General features: G+C 36.9%; 1 protein-coding gene across 3 annotated transcripts in view; it reads right to left on the reverse strand.

Moving 5' to 3' along the window:
• The window catches only part of PARN (poly(A)-specific ribonuclease), a 66,679-nt gene that overhangs the window by 25,844 nt on the left and 18,689 nt on the right, over positions 1-22,146 (reverse strand). For all 3 annotated transcript variants that reach the window (XM_084296329.1, XM_084296331.1, XM_084296330.1), the window contains 5 exons: positions 21,806-21,916; positions 21,646-21,715; positions 15,708-15,763; positions 11,391-11,477; positions 4,024-4,098 (listed from right to left, as the gene is read on the reverse strand). In XM_084296329.1, coding sequence (XP_084152455.1) covers positions 4,024-4,098; positions 11,391-11,477; positions 15,708-15,763; positions 21,646-21,715; positions 21,806-21,916 — 399 coding nt within the window. The remainder of the gene's footprint in view (positions 1-4,023; positions 4,099-11,390; positions 11,478-15,707; positions 15,764-21,645; positions 21,716-21,805; positions 21,917-22,146) is intronic.

The raw sequence follows: 22,146 nt of genomic DNA on the forward strand, positions 1-22,146 counted from the left end.
AACCAACTGTATCAACTGGCTATCCTGAGCACACCCATGCAGGGGTGCCTGCGAATCAGCCTTCAAATGATCTGCTGTTCAATTTTATAACTGCACATTATTTCAGTCCAATATTCAGTATTTGAATTACTGCTGCAACTGAAAAATAAGGATACTTTCCAAATCTGAACGACATTTAAAAAAAATTGGTAGGCATCCAATCAGTTAACACTCCATCCAGATTATTATAGAACAAATCAGATTTTCATAATTTTTCCCACACATTCTCCTCATTAAAAGGATTCAAAACAAATCTGAATTTTTTTTTTTTTTTTACAGTGTTTAAACTCATATCTGAGGCCAAATCTAACCACCCTATAAATATGGGGAAACTTCCACACATCCATCATGTTCTCATTTCATTTATTTTCCATAAATGTTTTTGTTGCACGTGTTACATGTATTAATACCAACTCAAAGCCAGAAGCAACTCTTAAGAGGTAAGCATAAACATATGTCTGCAGCAACATCTTGCTTTGTATCACATTGTTTGACAGCTCTGATGTTGTTTGGTTTTTTTTTGTTTGTTTGTTTTGTTTTATAGTCCAGAAGATGCAGACATATTTATATAAACAGGTTCAAAACAGGCCACATCATTAGTTTTTCCTAGGTTCTTTACCTAAACACAGCCCACTAAATCACGAGGACGAGTAGTGACTTTTATTGCCAAAGCCGTTCATTAAAGAATTTTAAATCAGGAAATAGAATAACAGAATTGATTTTATGATTTATTTATTACAGCAAAAAACAAGAGACAAGCAATTTTACAGTAAAAATCGCACAGCTTTTTGGTAATTGAAGTTGCTGTAGTTTATCAGCTTGGCTGGCTGAATACTTTCAGTATATAAGATTTTACTAACCTGACTTCATAAAAATCTATGAAAACTATAATCACCTGAGCTTTCAAATAAATAACTTGTTTCCTAGCACATAGGCCACAGAACAAGCCTCCCAGTTTGTTAATGCATTAAAAAGAAAGACACAGGTGCCAGAAAGATTCAGTTTATATATTGTGGAAAGAACTGAATGTCTGCAGAATATCTATTTGCTGTAACAAAATGAACTTGAAAACAAAAAGAAATTGTGATGGTGGTGAATGTGTCTGAATGCTTGGCACACAATGGGCTATTAACTCAGTTGATAGTAGTGGGGAAGTTACTGTAGCACTATGTGTGTATACACGTACATGCACACAAGTATATATATAAAACTAATAGCCTTGGAAGTCGTGTCCAGAGAAACAAGCAAGCAGTTTGAAAAGGCGGTGGAAAATGTACAGAGAGAAAGTTGCTTTTGTGATTTACAGATATCCTGTACATGAAGGTATCAACTTAAAACCAGAAAAAAAAAAAAATGTTGTAATTCACCACAAAGACAAATCCTTTTGGAAATGCAAAAAGGTGACACAATTCCAACCCTTCATTCAATTCTTTCTCAGCATATACCTCGCACATCGAGACCAAACTGAGTAAGATTAATCAGTCTGAAATAAAAAGTTGCAGACATTTCAGATAAGTTCCTACTTCACAAACATCATTTGCAAATACACAGCCCAGAGTACACTTCTACTGAACATAATTTAGATTAAGTCTAAACTTCTAACGTGCTCACTACTGCATGGCGTGCTGGTAGCACCGCTGACTATAATGCGGAGATGATGACATGCAAGGAGTGTCAGCAAGTTACACAGCTAGCTAAAAGAGGACCACTTTTGTTTTGACATAATTCTTTATTTGTAACTTCTCACTAGGAGTTATATGGTCCATTTGCCTAAATATAGGCTGGGTCAACAATGCTCTTTCTGCTATAGGGAGGCTGATGTACTCATAACTCTCTGCAGAGATAAGTATGTATGAGGAAGTATGATAAATACTCGGAGAATGTTAAAGAATTAGATAATAACGCAGTATTTATGCATCCTAAACCTGAAAGCTTCTTTATTTTAGCTTTGTAAGACAGATAATGGTGATCTCAGTGGGTTTTTCTACTGCTTTTTCTTTTTAGAACTTAAGTGTGGGAATTCACACAGAATAATTCTAAAGTGGGATAAGATTTCAGTCACTTAATCAAAAGTGTTATCTACACTGCTATTCTTACTGGCTCCACAGCATTTGACATGAGCATTTGAATAAATAAGGATGACACTCGTAGAACTATCATGTACAATGGTCTATTTCCAGTCATTGTTCTCAGCAGTAAGTTTATGGGTAGTTCCTCAATCCAGAAACCACTAAGGGCTCATGGATCCAAATACAGTCAACTAAATAAAAAATATCTGAAAAACAAACTGCTTTTCTTCATAACTGGAAGCAATACTTCCAGTAAATTCAGAGACATTTGTCACTTTTCATTTTTTTACCATGTGCATCTGAGCAGAGAAGTAATGTCAGACAGCCTTATGAAAGTTTGTAACTCACTACAATCTACAGGATCCTCATAACCCATGTAAACAGCCACATTAGCTTGCACCTCTTAAAAGCTTAAAACAAAAACAACCATAAACATGCTCAACTAAATCCAGTAATTCCAATCTTTTCAAGAGTCTGTTACCCCTCCTCAACCACAACAGTAGTCCGTTCTTTGCCCTATATGCAAACATTACTACTATGCAATACTTGCCCCAGTCTCATTTCATTCTATACAAACCACTGCTACTAAAACCATTCTGTTTGCTACTAATTAGAATCAAGCAACTTGCTTTTTGCTCTGACCAAATAATTGTCCTCCTAAATCCTCCAGTTCTTGGCATTTTATTTAACCTCATGCTCATTGTTCCATTCAGCTCCGATTTTACTTACATTTATGCTCTCATTAGCCATTAAATGATACTTAACCCAATTACTACTATCTCCTCTCACTCCTCAGGTGCAAGAATCACCATCTGAATAGCTTTCCTAGCACCAGATACACCCTAGACTATCTTCTCATGCTTCTTTTGACTGGCATGTTAAAGCCAACTCTTTCCTATAGACAGTGTAAACAGAACAGACACGGATATGGAAACAGAATGAACACAGTAACTATAACAATTTATCCTTTACTGTGCAAAGCAAGTGGATAATCTGAACATGAGGTATGATGTTCACTGATCTATACAATGTGAAATGGGATTATCTAATTCCCAAAGCATTTACAAATATATTTGGCTAATTTTTGATGCTTGCTCAAGAGTGTTACCTTGCACAATACTTAAGTAACATGTTACTATCTATAGTAATTATATGAATTAGGAACTCAGGTTTACAAGTTGTTTATACAGTCACGCAGTTTTTTCTTTAAAACTAACTCCTCTCCTAAAATCCAAAATATATAAATCTACTGAATAATGAAACATGAAGCAATATGAAAAAATACAAAAACAACTTCCAAGAAAGTTAAACGTGCATTTCCTGTAGGTCTTATCTCCATTGATTTGTCTCAAAGCTAAGCTCAGCTCAAAAGTTCGAATGAAGATTAAAAAAAAAATCTGGAGACTTTGCATGTTTATTAATACACAAATTGTAGACACATTAGCATCCAGACTGAGTTATGAGATTTAAGTTATTTTACATGTGCTCTACAACACACAAAAAGGCTTTCTACTGCAGCTTTCACTTGCAAATGGAAAGAAATCAAACATGCATCAGTCCCACGGATATCTGGAGGCAAAAACAGATCATAAAAGTCCTGATAGTTTTGCTTTGTGCAGAGTGACAGTAAATAACTTTAAAAGAAAACAACACTGCATCAAGTGAAAAAAGTAGCCATACTCTACTTACAGGTTCGGCTCCTAGGAGGGTCATGGAAAACTGTCAACTAAATCCAGTTTGGGCTTGTTGTCTTTGCTGCAACACATGCAGGTAGTATGAGTTTTGTTCCTCCTAAAGGATCTGGACTAGCTCAGTGGCTTTGCCATTCGAATCGCAGACACTGTTAGCCTGGAGGATTTTACAAGAGATAGCTGAAGTCCTAGCTTAGTACTGAAGTAATTTCAGAAACACTTACCTATTTGTACTTGTTCTGGCTGGCTTAATGATACAAATGCTGATGTGTCATCTATCCACGACACCTGAATGTTACCTATAAAAAGCAAAAGAAATGGTTATGACCACAAAAAAAGAAGGTCTCAAAATTGGTCACGTATTTTATATGCTGGGCCATGGAAGACAAAATAGTCAACTAAGCATATTTTCAGCAGAGAATATCTTTTTTTGTCAACAGGAGTCCGTGGTAAAGGTGTATAATTACAAGCCTGGAACTGTTCAGAAAGCAGTGGCCATTAGGGCTGCATGTTCATTCTGTTTACTATTAAACCCTCTTAGTAAGGGCCAAAAGGAAAAACGTAAGAGATGCGTAACACCTTTCTGATCCTATAGGATTTCTGCTTCTTCATAGCTTCAGCTTCACCCCCCAGTCTTTTAGCAATTCAAGTAATCTTAGTGTTTTGGTTTTTTTTATTCCTCCTTCCACGTGTCCTGTATAATACTGAAACAAAAATTTGAAGCAATTTTGCTAGGAAGTTTCAGCTCTGTACCGAGAAAAAGAACAGCTTTTTGGGTTTAAAAACCTCTGCATCCTTCAGAACTGCAACATTTCCTGAAGACACAGCATGGAATGGCTAAGTTATCACTCAGTTTCTTTCCTCATACAGACATGCAAGATAAGGGATTCCAGTAGAAGAATGGGGCATGGGGGTAGAAGATGGTTCACACAAGCGGAGAACTCTAGGTATTATAACACTATAAATCATCAAAATCTGGTTTGTGCCATACTACACACAATTTCCTGGATGTGCAATGAAAACTTAATTTGAGTAAATACGAGGACAAATGCAACTGTGCACCTCATTTGGAAGCTGTTACCATGGAACAGTGACTGGAAAAACATTCCTCCACTCATCAAGCAGCAATTCCATTTCCGATTCCATTTTAATGTCACATTAGCACAAAAAGAGCTTACAAACAAGCAAAAGCATAAGCAAGGATTCTCATCCGAGACACAAGGACTTACTGTAGTCTGAAATCCCTTTACATCTCCTGTCCTTATCTAAGTGCTTTATTGTTTGTATACTTGTCGTGGTTCCGCTCGAGTGGGCAGCCGAGCTCCACCACAGCCGCTCTCTCACTCCCCCTCCTCAAAGAGGAACGGGGAGAAAATATGTGAAAAGGGGCTCAAGGGTTGAGATAAGGACGAGAAAATCACTCAGTAATTATTGTAACGGGCAAAACAGACTCGGCATAAGGAGATAGTAAGATTTATTGCCTATTACTAACAAGCTAGAGAAGTGAGAAAACAAAGGAAAAAGCAAACCAAAAGCACCTTCCCCCCCATCCACCCTCTTCCACCTCCTCCCCCTGAGCGGCGCAGGGGAACGGGGGAATGGGGGTTATGGTCAGTCTACAGCACTTCTTCTCTGCCGCTCCTTCTCGGTCACTCTCGTCCCCTGTGCTGTGGGGTCCCACCCACGGGATGCAGTCCTTGATGAACTGATCCGGCGTGGGCTTCCCACAGGCAGCAGCTCTTTCAGAACTGCTCCAGATATGGGTCCGTACCACAGGGTCCGTCCCTCAGGAGAAAACTGCTCCAACCTGGCTCCCCTACGGGCAGCAGCTCCTGCCGGGTCACCTGCTCCTGCGTGGGCTCCTCTCCACGGGCTACAGGTCCGGCCCGGAATCTGCTCCGGCAGGGGTCTTCCACAGGCGGCAGCCTCCGTCGGTGCAGGGCCACCTGCTCCACCGTGGTCTCCTCCACGGGCTGCAGCATGGAACCCTGCTCCACCGTGGTACTCCATGGGCTGCAGGGGGACATCCTGCTTCACCATGGTCCTCACCACAGGCCGCAGGGGACTTCTGCTCCGGCGCCTGGAGCACCTCTCCCCCTCCCTCTACACTGACCTTGGCACCTGCAAGGCTGTTTCTCACTCCCTTGACTCTCCCGGCTGCTGTCTGGCGCAGCGTTTTTTCCCTGTCTTAAATATGCTCTCACAGAGGCGCAAACAACATTGCTTATTGGCTCAGATCTGGAAAACAATGGGGCCCTTCCCAAACATGAGGCAGCTTCTAGATCTTTCTCACAGAAACCACCCCTATGGCTCCCTGCTACCAAAACCTTGCCACGTAAACCCACTACAATACTTCAGATACTGAAAATTGCTAGAACTTTTTTTCAGGGAGACTAAGGAAATCAAGTTTATATAAGGTTACATCACTGTTCAACCTTCAGACATTACAAGGTTAAAAAAATGATGCAAACTGACTTAAAACGCTTTTTGTTTTCAGATGTCTAATCTATTAAAATTTAATTTAATTACAGGTTACAAGGTTAGAGAAGTCTCTTCTGAAATCCAGCCAGATAATAAGCAGATTTTCTAATTATAAAAAAATAAAAGCCTAGTTAGATTTAGTTTGCATGCTATACATGAGTAGCCAGCTATTTAGAACTTTAAGTTGTGATCATTTTGATCATTGCCAAAACCATACTCAAATCAGTATGGTTTCTGACATTTTCCTATATTAAAGAGCTAAGGCTGCTAGTAAGAGCAGCTTTCACTGAGAAGGCAAATGTTAGAATTTCTTTAAACACTTCATAAGGCAAATTTCTAATAATTCAGTCTTGAAAAACACAGGTCTTCACTGCCTATGGGTAAGGATCTTTACTCTATGGAGAACAAGATCTAGGCAACTTAACATTTCACAACATGGGAACTGCCGAAGCTGATTTAAAATTGCAGCTCAAAATTAGTGTATGTTTGATAGCTTTCTTTAAATATTAGAAACTACTGCAAAAATTACCGTTGCACTAAGGACATTGGCAACTTACTGCTCCAAATTTCTTTAAATATTGAGTCCTCCTTTTTCGCAAATTTTTCAAATTACAATTTTTTCTAATTACAATTTAAGATTTTTTTTTTTGAGACAGCTGACATATTCTTCCATAATTCTGCAAGACCTAAGCGCTGTCCAGATTCTGTCCCTCTCCTATATGGAAATTAATGAATTCCATTATCTATCTTGAGCAGACAACAAAAAAGACCAGAAAGAAAAATTATCCTGCATAACTTACAAATGTATCTATCCTTAGAATAAAACAGCACAGAGGATCAGCGATGGACCAAAAATCTCTTGAATGAATTTAGCTGATACCAAATGGACATCAGTGCCCATGTTTCCATTAAGTACCAATTAAAAATAAGTAAATAAAAATCAAATCTAATGATGGCACATGATTTCAGGATCAGACATTTATTCATTGCTACTGTAAGGCTGGTGCACTCTAAATGGCTTTGGTATTTTAGATAATTAAGGGTTTCAATACCTGCCAACATATCTTTATACTTACTATCTTTATACTTACATTTATTCAGTTTAAATATATAATTGTAAGAGCATGTCAAACATTAAAGAGCGAACACTGAGCTGCAGTCTAAAGAGAACTGCAACAAATGGTCTTTCACAATTCTCCATGCTTAACAAACACTCTGTTCAGATATGTTGCCTTTTTATTTTTATTTTTTTTGTTAAGAAATAGTAATTTAAGAAACAAGATTGATAAATGAGGCCATCCAGAAGTATTGCTAGGTACTCAGTAAATATTGTGTATTTCAAAAGTATGGTGAAAGGACAAAACAGATCTGAAAAGCAAATGCATCTGTACTTGAAGTGCAATATTAAACAATCAACATAGCTGCATGCCAGCTTACTGCAAGGCTAATCCAAAAAAGCAACATTCAGCAATGTAATAGAATACTTCTAGAATACTAAAATATTTCTCTCTAGAGAACTAAAACAGAAGATTTCTTCTTCTGCACTTTCATAATAGGTCAAATGCCTTCAATACTTTGAAATGACCACTGCTAGCTAAATGACCCTTGTCTATTTGCTACTACACTACTACAGGCAAAAGTCCCTTGCTAAAAAAAAGTTAATGTCAAATAAAGTATTAGAACTTGAAATAAAGAGATCTTCACCTAGCTAGATTAAAACCTGATTTGTTGCTTCTGAGATGAAGGTGGAAAGTAATGTGTGTGTTTGGGTTTTATTATTATTTTAAACAAATAAATTTTAAACCTTTCTATATAAATACATACAAATAAGCAAACAACATTAAAATCTATAGAATAAAATTATACTGTTAAATCATGTCATTCAGACAGGGTTTTCTTCATTTTTTTTGTACCACAATGATAAAAGGTACGGAAAGTCTTCTGTATAAGAGACTAAGTAAACTAGGATTCAGACTTAAGAGAAATTCTTAGAGAGATGCTCGTGCATATTTATGGGGAAGATACAAGAACATAAACCATATGAAGGACATACAGGGGGAATTCACTATTTCGTTACTAAACAACTAAGACACATTTAATAAAATATGTGAAGTTTTAAAACGAAAGGCAGTTGTCACAGAACAGTTAATATCATGTATAACTAACTATTCTTATAAATTTCTAATCAGCTGCTACTTACAACTAAAGCCTCAGCACAGATATTAAAGATTATATGGATCTTCTTTAACAAAAAATAAAAAATTAAAAGAAATTAACACTCACTACTTCAGACAAAAGAAACTGCTGAATCTTTTATTCTGTGAAGAAGGCTTGAAGCCTATGTTAAACGCAAACATTAACTGAGAAGGGTTAACAGGGCTTCTACCTTTCTGGCTGGAAGACAGTACAAAGAAAGCAAGAACAGCTGAAGGAAATGTTGGCATGAGGAGGGGGAAGAAAGGCCAGAAATCCATAGAGGAATATAAGATTAAAATAAAAATAATACAAATAATAATAATAAAAAAACACTATACAAAGCTCAAATGTCTATATGAATGCATGCTGTAGGAGAATACTTTGCATATACTGTGTGCTAGAAATTTTTGTTATACTATATTCATTACCTTTGAAGGGGATATTTTTCAAGTTTTTTTTTTTTTATATATTTTATTCTTAAGCGGAGTTAAACAGGGAGATAAAAGTACAGGGGGAAACAAGAACAAGTATCATAGTGTATGGAACAAATCCAATTTTGAGATTCTATGATTCATTTTAAAAAGGTCATTTAAAACTCACATATGTAGTAGCTTGGACTACCAGCACAAGGTTTAAACACACAAAAGGACTGGTTACATTTAAAAGCAATTTATGCATTACAATCACTATGATTCCATGAACTACACTATACCAGTGTTCCCCTCTCTCTCAGAGAGAGATTACTCTCATATTCTCACAAAGTGTAATACAGGGGTTTGACTCCTGAAAGTACTTGTACAGTGAAATTACATTCACTCATGAGACTGTAAAAACATCTTGCATGAACAGGTATCCACTTGGTATGCATACAGTACTGAAAGACTTCAAAATCATGAGCACCCCTTCTAGAGTAGGGAATGTAAAATAGTACCAAGTTTGACACTGCAGTCCCTTCAGCTGTCTCACTGCTTTCATCAGAGAGTTAAAGGAAGATTACAACTCTGCTTCAATTTGTACTAGACTAAAACAAGTTCAAAATGATTTTTCTATAACATCAGATTAAGGTTGCTATTTAATTTAACAATTGATTTATAATTCAAGTAAAAGTTTAATTTAAAACCACGTTCATTCAAATGGCATTGTAAATTGGGATAATTGATGTCTGTTGTAATTGGGGTAATTGATATCTGTTGCTGCCATGATTTTTGGCTTCTGGCAAGTCAACCTCACATCACCCCATACTCTGTGTCTCTGTCCAGCTACAGCTGAAAAAGCATGGGTGCTCTTAGAATTTTGGAAGACATCACCTGCAGTTTGCATGGCAATAAGACCTAAAATAAAATGTGAATTAAGCACTTTCCAAATACCATGAATTTGTAAATCCAGATCTGAAATCCATAAAAACTAGAGAAATAACACACAGCTCTGGAATCCGTAAAAACTAGAGAAATAACAATTTCAAAATTGTTCAATATTTCAGATGTGTAAGCCTGACACCTGGTGGTAGTGATACATACTCGCGTTTCATAACAGCACTGAAAAGAAGGAATTGTTAAAGTAAGTTACATAGCTGAGCCTTCAAAAGCCTATAGAAATAATACCAAACTGTACAGGTTCTTAATCCTGTAAGTCCACCTCTTGAAGAATCTCAGCACCTTTCTATATTCTAGACTTACCAAATGGGAATATTAAGTTCTATTCTGCATCATAATGGCATCATACTGCAGAGCAGATCAAGTCAGAAAGAAACAAGTCAATTTTTATACGTTCAGAGACCCTGCATAGAATACTGAATCATAATTATAGGTGAAGAAGAGACAAATGCTATCACTATGTAAATCAGAGTGGCAATCTACAGCAAGCCCAAGAGTAACAACAGATTATTCTGAAGGACTTCTATCCCTCTAATTGTAATTAAATATCCTCATGGTTAGCATAGTAATTTTGTCAGTGGAGGTTAGTTTCAGGCTTGCCCTGTATCTTTTCGCCAAACTGCAAACTCTGACTTAAGTCATTAAACATGGAAAATCAAACATTTTGAAACACCTACAGTATATACTGATCAAGTACTAGCCACAGCAATCTCTTCATTTGCTTTTCTCCAAAAGGGGAAAGGTCCATTTCATAATACAGACAGAACCAGTTAGTCACTTTTCTACTTGCAAGACCAGAAGATGTCTTTTGAAGTATTACCTTACTTATCTGTAAGCAACTAGAAACTAGTCTACAATAAAAATCTTGGAAACAACAACCAACATAAGGCTACAGACCTATGAAAGATCACTCCTGTTCTGTTTTAACAGCACAAGGCACAACCAATGCTTTCTGTTGCAAGAATTGCATATCAAGAGATCAATGCTAGTTACAAAGGACCTCCATGTCCTTAAATTATATACACTATTACTTAGTAGAGGAGTAATAGGACTAGCCAGTTATTGATAGCTTTTGTTGTTATTGTTGTTTCCTCCAACTTGAATGGTGTTCACAGTATCGAAATCAAATTTTAAAGCTTGCTTGACTAAACACACGTAAGTTGCTGTTTTGCTTTAAGTACCCGATGGGATGAACCTTATTCCTCAGATCTTGATCTATCTTTCCCATTCCCTTCAGCCACCTATATAGTAAAACCTTAACTCCTCCCAGGAGACGCTATGAAAAAAAGGGTCAAAGGTCCACAGTAGGGAACAAGCACCAGGTAACAAAGATTTCTAAAGAGCAGGTCAGCAAGGCAGACATTTTCAACACATCACTACAAAACAAGTCCACAGGACACCATTCAAAATCACTAAAGATCACTTATCGTTGCCTATACTAGGAATAAATCTGCATCCACAAATTAAAAATAAACCCAGAGGTACTTGCTAACAAAAGAGGAAAAGAAAAGATATAAGTAAGTATAGATCATATTACTCACCAAAGGCACTGAAAAGCTGGTAAAGGTCACTCGTCTTCCACTCTTTGGGAAAAGTAACATGAAGAACATGATCTCGTTTAGGCTGTACTGCAAAACAAGAAGTTACTTATTAGAATAAGAAATACCACTGGTATCTTTAGAAAACCCTAAAAGAAAAATTACCTAATATGGTCCCATAGCTTTAATTTTTTTTATTATTATTTATTTTTTAAAGAAAACACGACAAGACTTATAAAACTACATCAGGCACTAGTGAAAACATGTTTGCAATTATGCATGAAGTAGATATACAGATAAGCTAGTACAAGGAATTGAGGCAGCATTTTGTGGGCAGTTCCTGCTGCATGTAATTCACATCTTTTGTGGCAAGTTCTAGGACAGAAAAAAAAAAAAACATCCTCCTCGTGCTCTAACTCTAATTTAAGCAAATCGTTAGCAATAATTCAATGATACCATTTTTCTGTCAATAAAAAAAACTTACTGTGAAACAATGTTCAATGTAGTTTTTTACATAACAGTAGGCACAAGCTAGAATATACACACTAACAGACTTCTTTAAATTAAAACTACACCAGGAGAGGCCAACCTCTAACAAAGAGGCACCAAATAAACCTCTGGTGTACATGATTTACTGCACCAATTTCTTAAAGGCAATTCAAGACATAACTACACACAACTATTCCCCAGGGTTTGGTACTGGGGCCAGTCCTCTTTGATCAATGATCTGGATGAGGGGATCAAGTGCAGCCTCAGTAAGTTTACAGACGACACCAAGTTAGGTGTGTGTGTCGATCTGCTTGAGGGTAGGAAGGCTCTGCAGGAGGATCTGGATAGGCTGGACTGAGGGGCTGAGGTCAACTGCATGAAGTTCAACAAGGCCAAGTGCCAGGTCCTGCACCTGGGGCGCAACAACCCCAAGCAGAGCTACAGGCTGGGAGATGAGTGGTTGGAAAGCTGCCTGGCAGAGAAGGACCTGAGAGTACTGGTGGATAGTTGGCTGAATATGAGCCAGCAGTGTGCTCAGGTGGCCAAGAAGGCCAACTCCATCCTGGCTTGTATAAGAAGCAGTGTGACCAGCAGGGCTAGGGAAGTGATTGCCCCCCTGTACTCGGCTCTGGTGAGGCCGCACCTCGAGTACTGTGTTCAGTTTTGGGCCCCTCGCTACAAGAAGGACATGGAGGTGCTTGAGCGAGTCCAGAGAAGGGCAACAAAGCTGGTGAGGGGTCTGGAGAACAAGTCTTATGAGGAGCAGCTGAGGGAGCTGGGATTGTTCAGCCTGGAGAAGAGGAGGCTCAGGAGCCACCTTATCGCTCTCTATAAGTACCTTAAAGGAGGCTGTAGCGAGGTGGGGATTGGTCTATTCTCCCACATGCCTGGGGACAGGATGAGGGGGAATGGGCTAAAGTTGTGCCAGGGGAGGTTTAGATTGGATATTAGGAAGAACTTTCCTATGAGGTTTGTTAGGCACTGGAATGGGCTGCCCAGGGAAGTGGTGGATTCACCATCCCTGGAGGTCTTTAGAAGACGTTTAGATGTTGAACTTAGTGATATGGTTTATTGGAGGACTTGTTAGTGTTAGGTCAGAGGTTGGACTCGATGATCTTGAAATCTCTTCCAATCTTGACAATTCTGTGATTCTGTGACAGAATTATATAAGATTTTTACTTAACCACAATGAAAAACACTCAGGAAAAGAGTCTCTCCTCTTTGGTATACAGATATGCGAGTGACTCACCACAGTGAATTTCACTCCTGAATCGTTTTTTGATATGAACTTCTCTAGTTTCTGATGTCATTTGTTCTCAGCATTAAAATAGGATAGTTTTTCACAGTGGACCTTACTCATAGTGCATACGTCCAAAAATCACTCCACCAACCACTTATTATTGCTATATTCAGGTTTCACGTGTACTTAACCCAATTATGCAAGGGCAAACCTGCTCGGTTTTATTGCCACATTTGGTTAAGATGCAACTTTGCACTGTTACTGAACAAAAGACTTGTGGACTGCTCACATCACAAATAACTAAGCATTAGTAATTACTGAAGTTTAATTTTGGCTGGTGGTTATAAACAAAATTTGCTTAGCCTGGTATGTGCATTATAGCAAAACAGATGTATGTTTCTCTATTCCACCAACCAAGGTTTTCACTTTTGCATGAAATTGAGAACCATAGCTTTCAATAGTTAGTGTTTCCTGAATAGATGGCACAGATTTTAATAGGCTTTAGTTTTAAGCCTTCCCACTCACTTCTAAAATGCCCATATAATTTTTAATTCCCAAATAATTTTTGAACCCCTTGTGTAAAGTCAGTAGGACACAGCAGCTACTTGGAGGCCTGTAAAACAAAAGTTCCTAAAACAAACAAGGCATGGCAACAATACCAATTTCTAAGTGCATCTATTTTCTATAGAAATAATTGCAGAATAACTCAAGACAATGTTAAAATACTAAAAGAAATCTTCACAGAAGTTCCACTATGAACACACCAACGGGAAAAATTACAGTCCTAACTCAGCATCTCATGACTAAAATACTGAATGCTTAATGAAGTCAGTGGAAAATAGGTTTCAAAACTTTTGTGTTGAGTAGACTACCGATGTGGAGCAAAACCAAGTAAAGAGACCGATTTTTGAGCTGCCAAAATATGGAAGACCAGAACATGACCCTGTGGTATGTTGCAACATATCTACTTGGTTGGTTAGTGAAATCCATGCAGCTTAGAAAAACATGAAGTGGTCACCTGTCTGATCATGGCAATTGAAATATAATTTAGAAGCAACTCACAAGTTGTGTAAGTGCTTTAACCCATTTCACTGAAAATGAGCCAGGCTAGTATGAGTTTGCTAGCAATTCCATGTCAACGAATTACAGGTTTTCATGAGCACCTCACCATCTGACTGGATGGAAGCAGAAGCAGCTAAAGAAAATAATCACTTCATGAGCACAAGTGAAGTCTTGTTGATTTAATCTACTACTTCAAAAAACAAAAAAGGGCACAACATGCTTTTTTTTTTTTTTTTTTAAATGAGACAAGAAACTCCTCATAAGCCTCCAGTATTATCTTACTCTTAAAATTCACTTTGAATCCTTTGTTTAAAGCTCCATCCCTTCTAACTACCAAAGTGAGAAATATTTGAATCACATTCTACTTTATTTGGTGGAAACTTCAATCTTTTTAAGGAAGTTTTTAAAGCGCAGTAACAAAATAAGATCATGAAAGTCACTTTCATATATTCAGTACCATTTGACCTAGCATGTGTTACTGAACTCCAATCTTTCTGGAAAAAACTGCACAAACTGGCTATAATACTACAGAATAAATGAACTGACAAACACAACAATATTTGTAACAGTCACCTAGTTTACTGCACTTTTTTAAACAAACAAACTAAACTAAGTATACCTACCTCAGAAGTGTAGCCTTATTCTTTGTGTGGCTTTACTTCTCCACAAAAACACAACCTACAAGCAACAAATGACCAGCTAGCTTCCCCAACCTACAGTAGTGTTGAAATCTCAGAGTGGAAATAAACTTTCTAAAGTAGTCAAAGTGCCACCTTACATATACTTTCCTCTCTGAAGCTTAGAAAGTATCCCTGGTTCAGACTTTGCTGAAGCAAGCCCTAACAGATTGATGCAGATGCTTTCAGATAAAAGAGACAGACTTTCAGAGACAGACTCTTTGGCAACTCTTCTTGGCAAAGCATCAAAACAATCCTGCAATTTGACTAGCAAGTGGCAGTAAAATCTTCACAGCTTAGCAGCTTGGTCTTCTCTCAGTAACCCAAAGTACACTACACTATCCTTCCACTCAGTGCTGAACAACTGAAGAAAGAAGTGTGTAACATAATTAAATAACCATTCCAATAGATCTGCAGAGCCACTGATTAGTGATCTAAACACCTACTAAAAGTATGTATGAAAGTTACATACATGCCTTTACAGCAGGCATTTTCCTCTCTAGCATTTACTTCTATCTTTCTAGAATTGCTTTTTTTTTTTTTTTTAATACTATTAAGCTAGTATTTAACAAAGGGTCATCCTTCATTCTAAGCTTTTCAATGCATGATGTGGCAAATGTCTTCCCATAGAAATGCTACTCATCTGGAAGCACTATAAGCACTATTGAAGACATTCATGCATCTCTAAGACATATTACAGAAGTAGTAAGTTAAGCCTTCACCTAGTAAAAGACTTGATTGATTGGCCTGCAGGGCTTTACTTTTTTTTTTTTTTTTTTTTTTTTTTTTTTTTTAAGTCACAGCATCAGTGGTAACATTCATCCACAGTTCACAATGAAATAAACTACTTACAGTCTGGTCCTTCCAAATTCAGATATGGAATGTCCATTACTCTCATAAGAAATAGCCTGAAGCAAAACAGAGAAGCACCATTAGCAAATTTATGCCTAAAGACCTTTTAATAAGCTGTCCTTTCTATCATTTATTTCAATGTTGCTTTTTCAAGGTAGCTAGAAGTGGGCTTTAACATCCTAAACTTAACCTAACATCTTAAGCTATAATAAGACAAAGAGACCCTACAAATAAGTCTAATCCACTATTTAACAATCCAGATTCAAGAAATTATTTGACATCTTGCCAGTAATTTTACTTATTCAAAAAAGAAGTCTAAAAAGCTGCAAGCCCATTGACTGTTACTGCTGAAAGCTATTAAAATAATGAGGAAATGAACAAATGAGAGAAGTAGCTCTGTGCAGTAAATTCCAGGTTCATGGCAGACAGGGTGAAAGCTCTCATTACAAACACACATATTCTTTCCTGTGTTCTGAGCATTGCATCATGCTTTAGACAGAATTGATCTCAAAACCCTAAAACTGCAAAACCCAACATGACTCTATAGTGGAGATCAACCAGGTTACTCTTTTTGCCCTTTAACGTGTAATTAAATGGTTTCAAACAACGCTTATGAAATGCTTTCCATATAAGCTCATATTCAGTTCATACAATATTTTCCTCCAAAACAAGAATTAAAAGTAGCCTTAAATCCTGTTATAGGCATAGATGCTACAGTACTGTTACAAAATATTTGCAATGCTTTACATTCACTGGGAAGCTAAAATAAATGTTTTCTATCATGGCTTCGAAAAGCTTTAAAAATGTTTACCAGATTAATTACAGTATTAAAGTAAATAAAAATCTCATGTAAATAGATAATAATAACAACGTATTAAGCACGTAGACTGATCTGTAATTCCCTTGAGTCCTTGTATCTTACTATATTCACTATTAGTGTTTATGATTTTGAACATAATGTTCTTACAGTTACTCGTATCACTGAAGTCTCCAGGAATGCAGTTTGTAACTTGTCTTTACTATAAATACTTAGGCAAAAAATACTGGGGGGAAACAGATTTTGTGATTGGTGTAGATGTGAGCGAGAGGGTCTTCAGAGAGCTGGCAGCAGTTATGGTGCACACTGTCCTATCTAATTTCTCTTCCTAAGCCTCAGGGCAAATATGACATAATGTGTATTGTGCCCCTGAGCACTGAGGAACCCCAAAGCACTTTTTAACATCAATAGACATTAGAAACATTCAGATGAATTAACTTTAGAAATTTTAGCAATGCTAACATTCCACTGAGTGGTTGAGACAGTTTACAAAGGAGTCAGAGTTTCTTCGTAGGTTTAGCCTTAGCCCCACTTGTACAACTTTGGCTTCATTATAGCCACTTGTCTAAAGGGGACAGGAATGACATCTTGAGAACCAGGCAAGCTTCAGAACAGATTCCATAAGGAACCAAAAAAAGCCATTACTCTGATATCTCCTTAACAACTCCTAGAGATCCAGAGTAATATTGACAGGACACACAGTGCTATTGTTCCCAAACAAAAAGCCACCCACCCAGACAAAAAATGGACAGGAGGCTTTGCTCATATCATGGTTGTCTCCGAGCTGTAAAGATACACCTTACAAGAATAAATTAAAGGAAGGGGGAATACAAAGAGGCAGTGTGGGACAACTTGACAACTGGGTGAATTTTACTAAAATTCAACAAAACCTTCTAGCAAAAATTCTTGGTAAGCTACCCTCACCCAGGTTTTATGATGTTTAGGAAAGCAATACAAGGCCCAACAGCAAAAACAGATTTACGCCAAAAATGCGTATGCCAGAGACTAAGATCAGTTTTTCATTCCCTGCATCAGTCCTACATTTATCTATTTAGTCAAAGAACTTCTCTAAACGGCATTTACACACGTACAAACACATACACACACACTCCCTGAAGAAGTGGTGTAAACACTGATTTTAAGTGCATTTCAAGTATGTTACAGCAGCAACGACATCTTGTAGCACTAATTTATATCATATGGATCATGTGCACAGAGCTGCAGCATAATCTGTAATCATTTATCCATGATTATGGCTGCAAGATTCCTCATCTGCAAAAAATTTAAAGTAATAAGGTTGTTCTGTATGACAACACAAAATCTATATTAAGTTAGCTAGGTTCTTGAAGTTGTAGCTATGGCATTGGTTTTCATTACATTAAGCTGTAATTATTTAAATATAGTAATCAAGCTAAGAAAAAAGTTAATTCCTAATCTGTTTGGAGGTTACAACCAGATCACATGGTCAGAGATCTATTTCTCAATGTACAACATCATCTTAGGAACTCTGATGTGTTTTAAGTCAGTTACTTGAAAGCTGATTGCTTCTGCAGCAATTCAAGTAAAAGAAGGAGAGAAAGGCTACAAGCAGGACATTTCACAGCAAGGCATAAGTAGTCTCAAGTAGTCAACATCTTTCCTCTGCACTGAGCTAGGATAAAAGTTTTCACAGCTGTTTCATGAACTCTGTAGAGAAACCAATGCAGCTAAATAAAGGCTTTTTTTTTTTTTTTTTTAAACCCAGATGGGTTTACCAGTCCTGCTAGCACTGCCACACATGGCTGAAAGCACATCAACTGTTTACTTGTACACTGTGTTTGAAAAGCTACTGGTCAGGTGGCAGAAGAGCACACTGACATTCTTTTGCAATTCTTCTGAGAAGAAAATTAAATTCATATAAAAGCAGAGAGAAATTAACTGATTTGCAGTACACGCTGGAGAATCTGACTCCCACAAATACAGCACAAAACCAAGCTATTTGCACATACTTCAGATTTTGGTTACTGATATCCCTGTGTATGAAAAATATATTTCTAAGACAATTTCTACCTCTATAGATTATCATGCTATCCAGCTCAGTAAAACACGGTGTTTTCATTTGTTTCCACCTCCAGCTACATCAAAAGGAAAAGAATACATACAAATAACCTAGAGAGATCTGAATTATAGCTCTCAATTCCCATCGCTTGTTGACGGGAAGCAGAGAATAATTGGTTTGTTTGGTTGGTTTCCCTTTCTCTTTGCTTCCCCATGACCTTTGTTTCCCCCCTCTCACCCTCCCCCTTTTTATTTTCACTTTAATTACATTATCCCTATCTCAACCCATGAGCCTTTTTCTTTCCATCAGACTTTCTTCTCCCCTCCTCTTCTTTAGAGGAGGGTGAACAAGAGAATGGTTGTGGTGGAAATTTAGCTGCTCAACAGGACAGAACCACCACACATGATGAAACACCTGAACTATACAAATAATAGCTTAGATATTAAAATACAAAGTCTTATCATTTCAACTCTTAAATTCATCAAGATTGGAAGTAGGTGACTTACAAAGACTGCGTATATAAAACGAAGCATAAAGATTACAGAAATGCATGTCTGTCTGGAATTCCTGGCTTATGAGTTGTTTACCATATAGCTTACTCCATTATATCTACAAAGAACACAACAACCCTAAAGGAAAGTTTGGTTTTAATTAGTTCTGCTCTTACAAGAAGCTGAAACTAAAGATTTTACCTACATTCATCATTAACCCACATGAAAATTAACCTATATGCTGCTGGACACCGCTCTTGAACAGCGAGCCAAGAATTTCTATTATTGTAGTGACATAATTAAAGAGGTCAAGCTAACAAACAAACAAAAAAAAGGTATTACCTTCCCGTTGTTAAGGGATGTTTGTAATAAATAAATAAATAAATAAAATCAAAGCTCAATTTTTCAGTTTTCAATTTACTCCCACTGTTCACATTAGTGAAAAGTCTATCTGAACAGAAAACATTTCCAAAATCCTATCAGTCACACCAATCATTTAAAAATTTCATGTTTGAACTGTTTAAATATTAACTTGAAGAATTCAGATACGTTGAAATTAAGACTTTATACGCAACCCAAAGAATCATAAAGAAGTGGTCTGGTTTAAAGAACATTTTTCAAAGCTTTATCTTGATAGTTCAAATGGAGAACATTGCTTCTAAATAATAGAACTACTCTGTTCACCTTCTTTAGGAAAAGCTTTTGTGACACATAAACTTTCATTAATTTAGCTTACTGTTTGCATGTTGCAGTTTGTATTTTGCTTGAAGAACATGACTACAGCACAAAGAAAAAGGTTTCCTTGTTCTGACTGTTGCCCACGGGATCAGGTAGAACTTCTGGAGGAAGGAGGAAGATAGTTTTTTTTCTCCCCAAGAAGAAGATAAGATGCTCAGCTAGGGAATGTTGCTAGACCACAAACTAGAGAAAAGTAGGAGTAGCAGAAAGCTACCTGGTAGCCCCAAGCACACCTGCAAGAAAGCCCCATAAGCAACATACTTACTGGGGACTTTAAGATAACTCTGTAAATTGCATAAGCCCTTGATGCTTCTTAAAGATGCTAAAGAGACCAAGTGCTGTAAATAGATATCTGGTCTGCAAGGACATACTGCACAGAGCAGATGACTTGGTCATTTAGATATCCAACAGATCTGGCTTCTGGTGTGTACTTTTATCTTAAAAAAAAAAAAAAAGTCACCTTATTCTGGTTTGTTATTTTGCATTATAGCAATTAAAAAAAAAAGCTTTAAAAAATGCAAGCCTTGGCCTACTCATTGTAAGGAAAAGGCGATATAGTCTCACCTCCAAGCTCTGAGGTAAGGTGACAAATGTTAGTCAGAATACAGCAAAATCAAAGTAAGTTCATGTGAAAGTAAAGTATGGCAAGTCTTCCAAGTTTCCTTGATTCAAAAAAATATAAATAGCCTTTCAGAAACAAGAAGCTACAAGCTCTGAATAATGACAGAATAGATGAATATCCTTTTTGTAAACTGTAATTTTCAGCTTTTGCTTAAGAAAAAAAACTAAAGCTGTTCTTCTCCCTGTAATTTTTTGGGAACTTTCCCTTTTGTTAGTTAGGCAGTGTTAACTCTGAAGCCAAAACAGACCAATTTACAATCTATGGTAGGCTTCCTCTAAAAACTTTGAAATGTCGTTGTCGGAGGAATGCCACATTTAAAGCAGCCAATTTAAATTACTTGAAAAAATTAAACTAAACCTATTGTTGTGACAATTTTAGAAGCCTCAGATTTTACTTGCTACAGATATCCATTTCTAGGAAGAACTGAAAAAGCATATTGGTTAATGACTAAAAAAATAACTTCTGCAAATGGCATCTACTAGCTGGCACGCATGTGCTTGTCTGTGTTGGTGTTACAGAAAGCAACTCTGTGACAAGTCTTATCTTAAAATGAAATTATGCTGACCAATTTTATCACAACCTTTACATTCAAATCAAGTGGTTATTGTATCAAAAACCATCCATAAAGACTCCTAAGATTTCTCAAGTCTTGTATGCAATTCATGCAAGTACTAGCATGAACATCTAATTCAAAAATACTGAACAAAGCATCATCCAATAAAATTACTAATTATATGTACTTACTATGCCTTTAAAAAATCCATTACCTGATAATACAATAGCTTTGTGTTATTTCGGATATTTTTTCCACATTGTTTAACCATACTTAGTGTTAACAAATCAGCAGTCCCAGAGAGTGTCCTACAACAAAGAATACTTGACCAGTTTCTCCTCCACTAATCCCAAAGATTACTCTAAAAATAATTTTCTAAATTATAATCGTATTCTCAACAATGGCATGGACAAAACCATTAAAGCAACCTAGGTACAATTCTCTTTTAAGTTTGCTTTTACAGGCTAGCGGAAAGTAAACCATTCTCTTCCAAAGAAAAGGTATTTCCTGTACAAATTCTGGCCTCTTTGCAGCATTACTAGTGTGAAGAAGAAAGTCAATCAAAAAACTGAAGTGTAAAGAAACATGAAGTTAGCCATTATGCCAGAGTTACATATTCTAAGACTAGTGTTATATTTCCATGTTTTAGCATTCTTTTTTTAATACAGCAACTACTTACTTGTTAAAAAAGGGTTCTATGAGTTTTGATCTAGCAGACACGTGATTTTTTGGAGGACTGAGGAACGAACCTGATAAAAAAAAAAAAGAAGAAAATCAGTGTGTAATGAGTAGCTATAGATACCACTCAGGAAAAGGTTTGAAAAAGATTAGGTAGATACCTAGGAAATTAGCCATGGAGATGAAGCACAGTCCAGTAATGTAAGCATCATATCCCGCTTCATGAAGCTGTTCAGAAGAGGTATCATAACTTGGAAATCCTTCTGCACTTTCTGAGAAGAAAAAGTACTTTGTGAACAAATGTCACATGAGTTAAATGTAGCTGTGTATGTTTACCCCCCGTATTTATTATGTCAGACAGTATCATTTGTACTAAGTTTTATGATTTTCAGAAGCTCTGAACCAAGCACAGCTCTTTTTTTTTTTTTTTTTAAGAATAGGTTCCTGGGATAAAAACCTCTTCCTATTAAAAAGCTATTAATCTCCTCTTTCACAGGCCTAC

The sequence above is a fragment of the Netta rufina genome (genome assembly GCF_964035555.1).
Source record: "Netta rufina genome assembly, chromosome: 15".
Taxonomy (NCBI): domain Eukaryota; kingdom Metazoa; phylum Chordata; class Aves; order Anseriformes; family Anatidae; genus Netta; species Netta rufina.